Source organism: Prinia subflava, chromosome 1 (genome assembly GCF_021018805.1).
Source record: "Prinia subflava isolate CZ2003 ecotype Zambia chromosome 1, Cam_Psub_1.2, whole genome shotgun sequence".
In the NCBI taxonomy this organism is placed as follows: domain Eukaryota; kingdom Metazoa; phylum Chordata; class Aves; order Passeriformes; family Cisticolidae; genus Prinia; species Prinia subflava.
The window spans coordinates 101435474-101451006 of NC_086247.1; the positions used below are offsets into that span (position 1 = coordinate 101435474).

At 39.5% G+C, this 15533-nt stretch overlaps 1 protein-coding gene across 3 annotated transcripts in view; it reads left to right on the forward strand.

The window, feature by feature from the left end:
- HECW1 (HECT, C2 and WW domain containing E3 ubiquitin protein ligase 1) overlaps positions 1–15533 on the forward strand; it is a 260000-nt gene that overhangs the window by 83995 nt on the left and 160472 nt on the right. For all 3 annotated transcript variants that reach the window (XM_063405459.1, XM_063405467.1, XM_063405477.1), the window contains one exon: positions 8676–9000. In XM_063405459.1, coding sequence (XP_063261529.1) covers positions 8676–9000 — 325 coding nt within the window. The remainder of the gene's footprint in view (positions 1–8675; positions 9001–15533) is intronic.

The following is a 15533-nucleotide window of genomic DNA, read 5'->3' on the forward strand; positions in this document are numbered from 1 at the left end:
ACACAAGACTTGTTTTCTAGCAAAACAGTTGTCTTAGTGGAAGATGTAATGCATTCTTCATGGTAGAGAATGGTAGGATTTTTGTAACTCTCATGTAGCCTAAGAAATTAAGAGTGCTTTCCACAAAAAAAGACTCCTCCAGCCACTGAAATTTGGGGAAGAGATACGGGGAATCCTGGCCTGCTTCTGAGCAATGACTGAGAAATTACTATACCTGACAGTTCTGGGAAACAATGAACATTACTGGATATCTTTCTGCAACTCATACTTACTCTACATAATTTCACTGTTAGTCTGTTAAATTGTGCAGAATGTCTTCACAGTTTTTCGTGTAAACCTCAGCTATGTTTACTGGTATTACATTTTTTTAAAGAGCTATACATGGAGTGCATATACTATACTAAGTATTTTATTTTCTGTGCTCTTTCTCTGGATGTACCGTCTACTTTGCAATTTTATAGTTGTCTGGAAAATCAGATTATTCTGTGTTAATCAGGTAGTAGTTCAGTATGTTTTTTAAATTTCTCCTTATGATTCTATTTTACATCCATTAATGTACTTAAAATATACATTTTCTGCTGCCCTCTGGAGTGCTTTGACCACTTACCTTTATATAGTACAAAATTTTTCAGCTTAAGAGATCTGACTCCTTCCTACCTAACCTAACACCTGAGCTAGGATCCCAATAGTCACTGACTCCTTAAAAAGAGGTAGAGGTGGAGCTGAATTCTGCCTGGGAAAGCCTTACCTGGGTCTCAGTCATTTTCATGAAGAGCCTGTCTCTTCCCTCAGAGTACTCAGGGGGTCTTGCTTTCCTAAATTGGGTGGCTCAAGTACTCAGAACTTCAGCTGAATTAATCTGGACCTCTGTACACATTGTTCTTTTCAATGGACAAAGTACTTGAATCAAAGGCACTGGATATAAAAATCCATCAGGTAAGCAATGTCTGTTGTTATGTGCTGTGCAGAACCTGAAACAGGACATCCAGCATGGTCAGGGCTTCTCAGTAGGAGTATCAGTGGATCACCTCACGGAAGAGCAGCAGTGTTTCTAGCCTATAACTGAGAAGAGCATCCCTGTTCTTAACCTCCTCCTTCCTGAAAGCCCCTTGGATTAAGTACAATTCCTGGGAGGCCAGCAGAGTGCTGCTTTGCAGTGGGTCTCATAAATGTGGCAATGATTCTTAAACAGACCAGTGTGGGACACACAGGCTTTTTGAGACAACCCTCTTAGAGTAATGCTTCTTTACTTTAAAAGGTGGATTAAACCAATACTAGTACCTGCTACACAATGTTTGGTTTTCTTCCTTCCATGATTGTTGTCCATAAATATTGTCATTGGGTTTGAAATGGTGAAGAGTGGAGGTTTTTAGTCTTTGGCACCACAGTCACAAGGATTTGTGTTATCTGTGAATCTGGCATAGTGGCCTTTGTGGACACGAGGATGCTTAGTATGATGGGGTGTGTTGTGCTCTGTACAAATGCTCTGTCCCGCACCTTTTGAGAAGCAGTCACTGTCCTTCCTCTGTCTGGTGCTGCTGCAGACTTCTCTGCCTGCTTCTGGTGTTTAAAACCAACCAAGTAAAAGATATAAATTTCCTATTATGTGCATCATAAAGCATGGACAAAGGTGAGCTTTGTGGACTTCGGAGTATTTGACTGTAGCATTTGAGCAGATCCTAAGCTTATTTCTTTCATTTAGTGGTGTGGAAAGAATGGAGTGAAGCTGTATAATGTCATCTTGATTAAAGATATTATCATGTTGACTCTTCTCCAATTTCCTTACAATTATTTTTTTGAGATTTTATATTCAGGCCATATTGCATATTTACCTATTCTTGTGTACTTGAATATGTCCTTTAAAACTGTTGGCAGTGTTTTCAGATCTTTTTTCAGTAACAGGTAAATCTGATGGCTGTTTCTCGTCCCCTGCTGGGCTAAACTGCTGAGACAAGACTGTTTTTGCTGTTACTGATTTAACAGAAAATAAATTAATTTTGTACTAAGTTGCATTCCACTGCGGAAACTTCCTAGTGCATTATGTAGTGAACTGTGAGTGGATTATCACTGACTCAGTGCAAATGTCTTAAACATAAAATTGTTAATTGCTCTTAGTTAGACATAAAGTGGAGAAATTTGAGGTCAGGTCATCTAATACTGGTAAAATGTCTTTGTTGTTATTGTTATTTTTCAGAAAGTTGTTTGGTTTATATACTTACAGGAGTACAAATCTTAATGTGAACCCACTCTCTTGGATTCATCAGACATTAATCTTTTGGAGTACTTTCACAAAGAGAAGAAAAGAAAGCATTATTAATTTTCCTCCTTTTTCTGAACCCCAAGAATTTCCCTCCAATCATTGCCCCATATTCCAGCTTCTATCTTCTTGTCCCAGGAGATTGTTTAAGTGCTCTCAGAAAATATGGACTGCTCTTAATTGTGCTTTTGCTCTGTAGATGGTAAGAGTACCCTCATTACTGTGCTGCCACTTTTTTCTGCCTTATGACTAATAGGCCTGCATCAGGAATCAATCCCACCCGCCAGCACCAAACCTTGTGAGGCTGACCTTCAGGCCAGCTCTTTCATTTTGATTCTAATTTGTGCACTGGTTTGCACATCACTGAAGCAAAGTTAAATGTAAGAGGATACATTAAAGTAGCACTACAGCTGGACTGGAAATGCACAAAGGTCAGAAAATGGAAAAATTAACTGCCTAATAACGTCCATTTGCCCTGCTCATGATGTATAATGGCTTTGATGTCTGATTAGTGGTCATTATAGGCATATACATATATATCTCTCTATATATAATTGTATTGTGCCATAGATGTGCAGTGTTGAGACAAATGCTCCTAAAGTTCTCTGGTATTACTATGGCATGCACTCCTCTGAAATGTTTTCAGCTTTCCCAAGAGCAGCAGTTTCATCTATGTGGTCTGTAGTACCTCGCAGGGAAAAGGGTGTCAGTAGACCATGTAAGCCTGCAACTCCCTTGGGCTATTAAATGATTCCTTTGGGGCTCTGAGAAGCCATCCCTATGCCTCTAAAATAACTGGCCCAATACTACAAAGTTCTCTATGCTCTCCAAATTGTTTGGCTTCATGGCATTCTCCAATCCCTAGCTTCAGGACCTTCGTGTTGGGTTTTATGTTTACAGCAAGTCAGATACTTGATGGTATGGAGAAGACTTTGCATAGCATTTTTCACTCTAAGCCCTTGTTTACTGGATTTGGCTGTACTATAAGCTGTGCTTTAAAAATCTATTTTTTTCTAAGCATTATGTTAATTCTTCCAAAATTCAAATGCCCAAAGGGATTTTTTTCTCACGGGATGATAAATAAATAGTTGTAATAGGTGGCAGTAGGTTGATGGGAGGTGGTTATGGTTGCTGAAGCTGTAGCCTTGATTACAGCTTACTTTTGAACTGTATTCTTTCTTACCTCTGCATTGCCTTGCATTTTGTCAACTGTACTGCGCCCGCAGTGATGGAAAATGCAAATGTTGTCGTGGTTAAATTTGCTGTGCAGGTACCATGTGCTGTGTTGAGGACTGTCCCCGGGCAGAAAGGAAGAAATCAGAATATTTAATTTGCCTTTTCCTGCCTCAGAGTTTGACAGAGGGACAGTGTAGTTTTGCTGAAAGCAGCTGAGTGGTGGCAGCTAAGGGGCCCTCAGGGCTATGAGTGGGGAGAGCGGATGGGGAATAGAAGCCTCCACAGCAGGCCTGCACTGGAGGTGAAGATGACGAGGTTCCTGGGAAAAGCAAGAAGTAGATCCTGCAATACGTATTCAAGGCCCTGGAAACTGAGAGAGTTTGCTCTGAGGAAAGACTTCACACTGCTGAGTTGAGAGCAAGGCTGGAGGGGAAAATCCTGCCCTGTAAGGAGCAGCAGCAAGATTCATTATAATATACTTTTGCTTTCATCCAGTTATTTTGCTCTTCCTTGCTACAGAAGTGAGTTTCCTGTCCTTCTTTAATTCTAATTTAAGCTCTAATAAAACGGCTTTACATGCTGAAAGCCCTTTCAGCAGCCTCACCTTCAAGTTAAAGGTCTTCCTCAAAGCTCTTGCTTGCAGATTCCCATCACATCATAGTTTGATGACTGTAGGTACTGTTGTTTTCCTCCTTTCTGGCCCAGCCTCAGGATTTTGCCTTGGGTATTCATACCTGGGCTACGACTAGGTCTTTTAAATCTTTTTAGGTTTTCTCTCATCCAGCTGACCAAATCTTCATACAGTCTGTTACCACCTTACTTACTACTCTGTTAGTACAATATCCTTGTTGATACGCATGCTCTTACCTCCTTGAAAGCTGGTCCAAAGAGTTCTGCTGAGGTAATTTATCACTTTCACCAGACTGCCCTAATTTTTTACTTTTAAATCAGCCTTAGCTGCTTCTTGTCTTTAAAAAAACCACATAAGCCTTGCAAATGTCAACTAAAAGCTTATCAGGAGAGCCTTAATTTCTAGTGGAGCAAACAAGAGACTGACTCCACATCTGATTTGCCTATGATATGAGACTTGACTACTGGGATATTAAATTTTCCGGTGAATGAATGCGCTGTGTCCCAAGCTTTCCATCACGGAAAGCTATCTCATCGTCTTTCTCAGCACTTGCCCTTGAAATTTGGGTTACAGTGATGCTTGCAGATATTTGAGTCTGCAAGCCCACTGTCATAGTGGCTAATATTGTCACCTTGTTCTCTTAAATTTCTTCATCTGCTAGGGCTCCAGTGATGGGTTGTGTTTCAATCATACTCTTTCTTTGATATGAGCAGTGAAAGTCCATTTTACCACCATCCTGACCTGCACAAATCCATCTTCCAGCAATCAGAGGTAAATGGTATCAGTCCAAGTTTCTGGAAGACAGCTCTTAATTGTCTGAAGAAAGAACAGAGCTGGATCCTTGCAGATTAAAAAAAAAACAAAAACCACCCACACAAAAAATCCCAAACAAACAACAACAAAAAAACAAAACAACAACAACAAACCAACCAACAAACAAAAAACCCAAACAAAACCCAAATATTAAACCCTACAGACTTCCAAGAGACACTTCCGTGGCAGCTCTAAATACTGTGGTGAAACTCAGCTAGCAATAATGGTGTGAAGCCTCTCAGTCAGAGGATTCTTCTTGTCTCAAAGAAGGATACAAGTACTATTGATAGTATATTTTCTTCAGGCGGTGAAGGAAAAGGCATCGGTGACAACAGCTCTGTGCTTTCCTAATGCCAAACAGCAATTGGGAAAGGAGAGAGGTGTGAGTGAGAAAGGGGGAGAATGTGGGAAGAAACTGTGAATTTTTTTTCTTGGTATTTACTGATTACAGTTTTTCTATGTTTATATTTTTGAAGGCAGTTTTCTTTACAGTCAGATCTCATCTGTGTTTTCCTTTAGGCTACTCCTTCCTACTTTCCCCGTTAGTATTGCAGCTGGGTTTATATAGGAGAAAAAAAAAATCTTCAATTAATTTTTCAGGTGTTTGTTTGCATTAGATGGAAAAAGTGAGATAAATAAGAGGCAAAGTGCTGCTCACAGATAATCCTCCAAATATCTGATTTTGGGTAGGACTTTTATGCAGTGTGTAGATCTTTAGAGACAAAGCTTTCCCGAGCCCTTTGAAAATCAGTGGTGAGGGAAGTGAGTGGGAAAATGAAGCCTGGGGGTCATTTTGTGCAGAGTGTCCCTGGGTGGAAACTCCTCTGCAAGGACTGACTGTAGAAGCAGCTGTAGAATGACTGTTTTGAGGCAGAAATGAAGAGGTGTTTGTTGACAGCCAACATTTGGCCTTTCTTTGTTCTCGCTTTATAATTTACACTCTATATTAGAAATGAGTATTTAGTGTAGTGTGTGTAGTGTACACACCTCTGCTAGTGGAATGAGTAAATACTAGTCTCACAGCCCTAAAAAAGACATATTTTAAAAATATATCTTATATATAAATTATATAAACATGATGGATCAGATTGTTTTCACGAACCATCAAGAGGATGTCTTTGCAGTTTTTTAAGATATCTCACTGTGGCTGAGACTCTATCACCAGGGATTGGGGGCTTTAGATAGTTACACAGGAAACATGAAAAGCTGGTACTAAAATGTGAAATAACTATTTTACCTAATCTCTTTTCTACTTACTCATACACTTATACGGCCATGTTTGTATTTTTATGCCATTATGTAATTCAGATAATTATGTGTGACTATTTCATTTATTTGGCTTTTTTTTCTTTCTTTCTTTTTTTTCTTTTTTATTTTTTTCTTTTTTTTGGGGGGTGGGGGGATTTTCTGGAAATACAAGAGACTTGGATTTATGGGGAATTTGGCCTTCTGGGTTGCTTTAAAATTCTGCCATTTGTTCCATTGGCATCAACATACAGATAAACAGAAACTTACAGAATTCAAACAGAGTGATAAATATACCATTTTTATTACAACTTCTTAAAGTCATGCTGAAGCTGAAAAAATGTATTTAAGTCTAGTTTAATTTTAAAGTATGCAGTTAATTAATATTCTACATCCATTAACATTCAAAAATGAAAGTATCTGCAGAACCACTACTCCCTGGAGTAATTTGTCACCAGAAATAAAATATCTGCCTTTGAACTGAAGTAGCTTTTGGGTAGTGCAGTGAGCAAAGGAACCCATGTTAATGATACAGACTAATCCAGAAGAGTGAACTTCAAGTTCATTACATTGACATCTCACAATTATAAAACCAATTCTAGTTATGTCAGGTACTGTTGTGGCAGCCAGTGCCTTCCTTTCTAAGTGACAGAAACTACCAACAATTTTAATTTACTAGACTAGACTACATGACTAGAGCATGGTAGTTTGTGTGCCTGGTTGTGCATCCCAGATTAAAAAATGTTCACAGCATTTTTCTTGATAAAAAAAGATGCATTTTCTGTTTACATGGTGTTTTGGTCTTTGTACTGTGAAGTGAACTCTTTCCAAACAGTGAATAAATGCAAGAAAAGAAGCATCAAAAAGGACAGGATGAGATGCACAGCAAATGCAACACAGTGCCGTTCCCTCCCCACACCTTCCCACACCTTCCCTCTATCCCTTTACCTCTAGTAGAGGAAAATATACCTTTTACATTATTAGCTTCAGCCTTGTATCACTTCCTATAATGTGCGGCATTCCTACCAGAGCTATTTTTGCTTATAAACCCTGTTTAATGCAGTAAGTGAGGATTTGGGTCAGCGGATTGGAAACATTGCTGGGCAGTGTTTGCAAAGTGACAGCATATTCTGGGGGTGCAAACACGCCAGCTGAATTTTTTGCTCTCTGTACAGTTTTTGTGCAACAAAATCCTAAGATACAATAATAGACTGCTTAATTGCTCTACCCAAAACAGTATTAATAAAGAAAATATTTGGGTTTTTTTCAGGACTTACTGTTCTTCTGTGTTACCATAGCCTTAATAAAGCCAGTGTTAAATAACTGCTTGGTTGGACAAAGGAGCTATGATTTTCTGCCACTTAATTTGTTTAAGTTCAAAAGGACAATTTGACTTCTGATCATGTGAAAAGCATTTCATTGCATACTGGAAAGCTGTCTGGTTTTCTACCTAACAGACTTGACAGCATGGTTGGCAACAGACGGATAATGGAAGGCTAATGAATAATGAAAAGCTGAGTGATTGAAATAGCAGAGCTGCAGGGAGAGAAGAGGGAAAGCTGGGACAGAAAATGGAAAAACAAGCAGTACAGAAGTCAGGAGTAACTAATATTTTGATCAGTATCAGAGAATGTCTTCACATCAGAATTTAACCCAGTCATAACTTAAGCATTCTCCATCTGCTGTCTCACAAAAGCTCTTTAATCGTGCACCGAGACACATTTTGTACAAGTCACTCAGCTTGCCTTAAGGAAGGGTAGGTTGAAATTAAAATATTTTTCAACTGCTAGGATGATGACTACTCTGCAGTAACCTTCTCAATTGTCATTAATTGTCTGATGCATTCATAAATTCCTGCCTGAGCGGGGACTCACAATCTGCTGCACAAACCAGATCAGAGCTGTAGCATTGGCAGCTATCAGCTGTACAGAGGGACATTGCAACACTCACTTTGTATTTATACTTCTGTGAAGACATCTCTATTTTTGTAGCAGGGTTAACTCTGTTTTCATGGTGCTCACTCTGCAGATACCCAGCAGGGAGGAACAGCTCTTACTCACTGCTAACTGGTCTCTCCAGGTGAAATATGGTCTCTAGAGTGACTTCACCTTAGGAAGGATTCCTCTGCAAATGTAGCAAGAATTACTGGGGCTAACACTTAACTCTAGGTGTCAAAAGTAAGAAGAGTATCTCGTGACATCAAAAGAAGGTGGCTGTCCTGCAGTTCGGTAGTCATGGTATTTGTTGTGTCTGGACATGTGCATTAACATGGAGAAAGCCAGCTCCTGTTAATTTCCTTATACTGCCAAGCTCAGTTATGGCTGATCTTGGTGGTGCAAGGCTTGCTCTTACACTTGCTTTCATGGTAAGAGTTGCAGAGTAGGAGTTGAGTTAGCACTGTTCTTGCTGCCCCTTTTCATGTTTCTTTTTTGCAATGATAAATGGAAAAGGGTCTGCTACTTTCTTGCTATAACTTACAACTTTTCCTGAGCCCTGATATCACTGAAAAATGAATAACACTGTAAATACTATCCTTTCTTTTTTTCTTCACAGAATCTGTACCAAAACAGGTTCCTGGGCCTGGCAGCCATGGCATCTCCATCTAGGAACTCACAAAATCGGCGCCGGTGCAAAGAGCCTCTCAGATACAGCTATAATCCTGACCAGTTCCATAACATGGACATCAGGAACAATTCCCATGAGACGCTCACCATTCCTAGGTCTACCAGTGACACAGACCTCGTCACTTCAGACAGCCGATCCACCCTGATGGTCAGCAGCTCCTACTACTCCATTGGGCATTCACAGGACCTAGTGATATACTGGGATATAAAAGAGGAAGTGGATGCAGGGGACTGGATTGGCATGTATCTCATAGGTAAGTCCCTGTTACACCTGCCCCTTTTGGGTTCCTTGCTGCTTTTCATAGTTGTAGGCATTAGGGTAATGTGGGCTAATGATAGTAGGGAGCTGATAGAGCTTGCTTAAGTGTAGTCTTTAAGTGGGTTTATATATGACAAGAATTTTTTCTGCACCTTTCTGAATTACTGGTTGCAGTTCTTGTACTCACTTTTTCTTCAGCAAAGATACAAGAAGGCTTTCTCTTGATGCTTTCTTGACATTTCAAGATAAATTCATTTTAAAGCCATTTGGATGTTGGGAAAATACCTCCTGTATGAAGACAGTATAATATTTTCAGGGTTTCCTCTTGAGAGTCCTTGAGTGATCTGTGACATGAGAAGTTTTACAAGTCAAGAATATGAATCATTTAAAAACTTTGTGAGAATGCCTTTTTCTCAATAGCCACAGGATATTTTGATATGAACAATAATTATAGACTGACACAGTCTGAAATTGCCCTAGAAAGTTTTGCTTTTTTTTCCTTTTATTGTGTATTGGAAGCTATATTGAGCCAAATACATTAGCATATTTTTGGCAACTCCATCTAGTAAATCCAGCCTCACATAAGAGTACTAAGAAATGGTTTCAATCCACTTTTACCTGATTGTTTCACTTCAGTATAAAATTAGCTTTTCTTAACCTGATTTCGTTCCTATGGAAATAGTCCTGCTGCTGAGACTGGAGTTTATATTAACTCTTCTCTGGTAAATTTTGAAAATGATGGATCAGTTTCACACACATTTCTCTGTGTATTAGGGTTCTTAAAAATCTAAAGTTCTTAAATGTTTCTTGAAAACCAGTGACTGTACAGAATTGGTGCCCTCACAAAGGACAATGTTGGTAAATCACTTTCCTTGTCTATTTGGAAGGTATGCCTAGAACTAAGCACATATTTTAGTTCTAATAGCACTGGTTCATTTTGACCAGACAGAGAACCAAAACCAGATAAAGTATATGATATTGTGAGACGAGCTTTTGGAGCAGGCATAGGGGACGTCATAGGGAGCCATGGTGTTACTTAAATGCTTTAGTGGATAAAACCAAAAGGCTTGGCTTCACATACTGAGGATATTGGAAACATAGATGTTGATGACACAAGGAGTATGTGAGGAAGTACTAGATAGTAAGTCTGAGCATGTAGAAGAACCATGGTGGCAAGGTGTTAGGCATCAGAAAATAAGTTCAGGGTATTGAAGAGACTGTAAAAAAGGATACACAAGGGTGGCTACTGAGGACATGGAGGTAAAGGAATGGAGGTTACAATAAGCCAAGCTGCAGTACTTGTTCCCATGAGTAACCTCATAAAATGTCCTTCTTTGGAAGGAAAAGTAGGTTTCTGAAATTTAAATCTTTTAGGAAAAAATGGAGACTGGATTTAAAACAGACGCTGGGAAATCAGCCTGGTTTGTTGGCCTTAACAGAAAATTACTTTTGTTTACAAGTTTGAAGTGTTTTTCTGGAATACGTGAGAAGACACAGCAGCCCTTAGCACTGGGCACTAAGAACTACTCTACACCTATTCTGAAGTGGTGCCGGCAACTCATGAACTCTTGCCTCAGTGGATAGAGGCACAGTATTCCTTCTGGTGGTCTGAAGTCAACAGAAAGTGCATAGGGCTGTTTGACACTTTCTGAACTTGTTCATCTGAGTTTCACAGCTCAGACATTGCCTGAGGGCTGTGAAGACACACTATTTTTTTTTAATAGGCAACATGAATACATAGAAATTTAACTGGACAAAATAAAAATACACCCTGATACTCCTGCTTGATTTACCATATCAAACAGGATGCATTGCCCCAGACACCCCAGTAACTTACAGGTGCAAATTTTGAAGTCTATCCTTGCCCCTGCTGGCTAAATACCTGTTGTTTATGACAACAGTCAATGACTTGTTCCAAGGAACTCTGCTGCCAAATAAAAAGTGAATAGTGTGTCCACTCCCCAAGAAACCAATAGCTGATCCTTGATGTCTTTGAAGGTGTTTTGTCTCCACTCACTCAGGTTCCTACTCTAAATAACTGAGGAAGTAGCAGACAGCAACATCCCTCATTCCCTTTTTTCTCTTCCTTCCCCTCTTCCCACTCCTGCCCCTCCTGCAAAACTCATGTCATACGAGCTGACATATGACAGCACAGCCTCATGGTAGAATAGGGACAGTTAGAAGGGTCAGTACAAAGCAGATTTCTGACCTGAAATAAAGCACTGATGCCTTCTGTTTTTGACCAGTCTGTAGGGGCTGGAGATCCAGACATCCATAATGACTTAGATTTGTATCTGCATTTGCACAGATTTTGTGAGCCTGCACTCCTGTTAAGAGAAGGAATGTTCCTGGCCTTGTGGATGTGAACTTCACAATGTAAACTGATCTATAACTATGTTTTGAATTAGCAGCCAGACTGGAACAAGAGAACCAAAGAAACTATGAGTTTTTCCCTGTCTGCTTAGGAGAGGATTAGTGTTGAAGCCTATTATTACCACTTGTCTGGCAACTCTGTTAACTATTGTGATGCCACTGGTCATTCTAGTGTTTGTCTCAATCCAGCTTGTGGATACAGCCCAATCCTTTCTGAGATTGTTTGGGTTGGTGAAATTGGACCTGAAAGGTTTGAATATAGCCCTGTGTAGTGTTGTGGAGAGTCATGAGTACTGGGAAATCATTTGCATCCTTAGGATGTCAGGCAGTTGTGGATTTTCTTTAAGCCTTGGTGTTGGGAGCATTGGAGTTGGTATTTGTTATTTGTCTCGTGGGAGTATCCCAGGAAGGGAGTATGCAGAAGCAGAACAGAAGGCAGTTCTATGTTGTAGGAGTTTAATGCTTGCCATTGTACTATTCTTGGAAATATCTCCAAATAATTTTGTGTGAGTATTGGTTTTGAAGTGTATAAAACTTACTCTGTTTTCACCACTACTGCCATGACTAAAAATTTGATGCTGCACAATAAACTTCAGACTTTAGAATAATGGTATTCCAAGTCTAGGGAAATAAAGATTATATAAAAGAGTTAAAACAAAAACAAAAACATACACACACAAAAAAAAAACCCCACCCAAAAAACAAGACCAAAATAAAACAAAACCCCAAAAAAACCCAAACAAACAACAACAACAAAAAAAAACCAGGAGCAGAAATCATGTATCTCATATGTTTTTATACTGTGGGACATTTTGGGGTGCTATTCAAAAGTTAAAGTAGCCTGAAAGAGGAGCTGAGGGAGTGTTCCGTGTGTTGAAATTCTGTCTGCTTGCTCCTCTTTTGAAGAGCCACAGCTCCTTTCATCACAAGATATCTGTTCTTCTCCCCTGTCAATCCATTTTTGCATTCCTTAGGGTGGCTAGCTGGGAAAAAAAGCAGTCTTTGCAGAAGCAGCTAAGAGCTGGATTTAGCACTGGTTATTTGACATAACATTTGCTCATGGTCTCAGGTCTCAGGAAATGGACTAAGCAGCCAGTCAATCTCTCAAAAAATGTGTAAAAAATTGTGGTCTCATGGCAAAAAATAGTACCCACCCTGAAGCTTCCTGCAAACATCCATGCACACATACATGATTTTCATGAAGGGCCATAGAAAAACCCTTAGTGGAAGGGAGAATAGTAAATGTTGACTTTCTTAAAATATAGATGCTTTTGCTTCAGCACATTTTAAGATAAACTGTGGAAAGTTGACAAAAAATATGTAATTTGGAAAAACAAGCATTTCTTAAGACATACTGTGCCTTCAGGAACAGGAATTGTATTTCATTCCTGCTAAGCTTGAACTCTAGAGATGCTCCAACTTCCCTTCTGTGTAATATCTATCAGCTCTGAGCAATGCAGAGGAACATCTACATTCTATAACAACTCACCTGAAATGTGTGTTTGTGTTCCCTCAAGATAACTGTAGTATTATGAACATCCAGCAGTTTTTCAGAAACAGACCCACAATCAAAAATATGTGAAAACACTGAAAAAGAGTTCTCTAAGAAATTTGAACATTACAAAGCTCTGTTGCTGTTTAAAAGTCTGGGGAATTTAAGTTTTCTTTGCAGAAAAGCTTTTTGTAAAGAAAGAGCCCATTGGCAAAAAAATGAAACTAAAACAAAGTTATGAATAATGAAAAAAGGGTATATTTTTTAAAGTAAGGACTATCATTTAATGGCTACTGGCAGCTGGAATATTTGCAGTTATTTATCTCAAGGCTTTCTCTTTCTCTATCTCATTTGCTATTGCTATTTGCCACAGTATGAAGCCCCTTTAGATAAATTAATATGGACTGCTGGCAGCTGCCTGTAGATAAAAAGCTATCTTATAATTACTGTAGTGGCATTTTAGCTGCTACTAGATTTCACTTCTGTCATCACCTCTGTATCTGATGTAAGGGAGCTAATGGGAAATGTTTAAAGAAGACTTTTGAAAAAATCATGTGCTCCAGTGTCTGTGCAAACTGATGTTAGGGGTTTATCAGGGCTAACATTGTACTTTTCTTACCAATATAAAGTAGGCTTTCCTTCTTTCTTTCAACATTTCCTTATATGAAAGCAAAACATTGTTAAAGGCTATTTATTAAAAGTGTCTTTGTATGCAAATCTTGGAGGGTCCAATTTTATGTCCAGAATTGGCTTTTTCCTAGTAGTTCCTCTCAAATTTATATAAGTGGAAATGTCTTTACCTGAAAAGTGACTGAAGTTTAGCTTTAACACCTTTTTTTCCTCATCTGTTGCATCCTGTGGTGATATTTCTCCCCCAGAAAGGCAATTCACCACAACCTGACAAATCTAATAACCATTGGTTAATAGACATTTAAACATTTTCTCTGGGTTGATTTTAGGCTTAGATGCCCTGTGTTGCTGTTTTACCCACTGAGACAAGTAGAAAAATGCACATTTTTCCTGCCATCAGACTTGGACCAGAACTTTTTTGTGCAGCTATTTTACCAAACATCCAATACATTCAAGCAGGAAGTGTGTCAGTGTTGCCAGCAGAGACGTAAAATGTTAGAAATAGCAATGTGCATATAAGGCTGGGAGTTGTGGGTGTCTTTGTTACGGGTCTAATCCCCGACTTAGGCTCTCTCTCTGTGTTCAGATTTTTGCTCCACCCCTCTGCTTCAGATACAGAAGCCATCTGTAAAGCAAAACTCTTCACAATGTGCCTGCTTAGAATAAATTTTGTTGATACTTGGATTTGTTGTGTCCTGGGGTCACCCATGTTTCCAATCCTTTTATGGCCTTTGGAAGAGACTTTCTCTATGGTCTTACGGATCATCCTCAGTAGCACATCTTGTATTTGATCTCTGGCTGGGCTGGGGATGGCAACCATGGCTGGCTGTGATCACCTTAGCAAGTTAAGCTTTGTTGGACACCTGCAATTCTGCTCCCTCTCTGAAACATCAACAGAGGTTCCCAGTGGCCAGGCAGCTTTCAGTAGGCACAGCACAATTTATTTCAGGAACAAAAAGTGTCAGAGGAGCAGGCATCACAGGTCTTGGCAGATATATTAGTGCAGCGATATCAGTTATTTGTTCCAACCTGGCTCACCTTCACCTGGCTGCTCTTTGATCCAGTGAGAGTGATTTACTGAGTCACTTTTTGCCTTTCCCAGTTCTGTATCTGGAGCTCCCCTTCAGCCAGACAAAACCTGGATATGCTGTTTACAGACCCACCAACTGTTACATGAACACAGTTATCTTTTGCATCTGATTCACTCCTTTACATGTGGATACAGTCAACACTTCAATGCAAGGGTTTCTGAATATTCCCAACACATATGGCTTCTGACATATCTTCCCTTTCACTGTTTCCAAGGTTCATCTGTTATTTGTGTTCACGTTGACTGTAGCAATGCACCAAAAAGCTTCTGCAGAGTGCTTAGTGTAGTAGTGGTGTGCTTCGTGGTCTTTTAGGGAACTTGCAGTAAAGAAGCCTGCAGACTGCCAGTTCTTTTCCCTAAATATGTTTAATATGTAGTAGAGGTGTTTACTGTGTGCCAAAGATATGTAGTAGAGGTGTTTACTGTGTGCCAAAGGATTCCCATTTTCATGTATTACTTCTCCATAAAATAACAGCTCTTATGAACATCTTTCTAGGTGGATGGGTAGAAAAGAGTTTTCCATTGCAACTATTCATGCTGAATATCAGGAGAGGGAAATAATACTGACAGGGAGTACTGCATCCTCATGCCTTCTCAGTGATTTCTGGGGTCCTTATGCCCATTGATGAAACTGCTTCTGTGCTGTGCAAGGATGGCCCATATTGCTGTAGCCCAGACTTAGAGTCAAGTCAGTAATGATCACCTACTAAAATATTCCGGAAGAAATCAGTTTGGGATATTGATGCACCAAATCCCAGATTTTGGCTTCAATCCTGCAAAAGAACTGTATTCCATCCAGCACGTTCAGACCATAGACTGGATAGGATCAATCATGGTTGCAAACAGTGGACAGAACAGACATAAAATTCTTGGCAGGGTAAGGCTTAAAGCAGAAAGATTTGTTTTAGAGAGGTTGTTAAGCCAGCCATGTGGATTTTGAAGG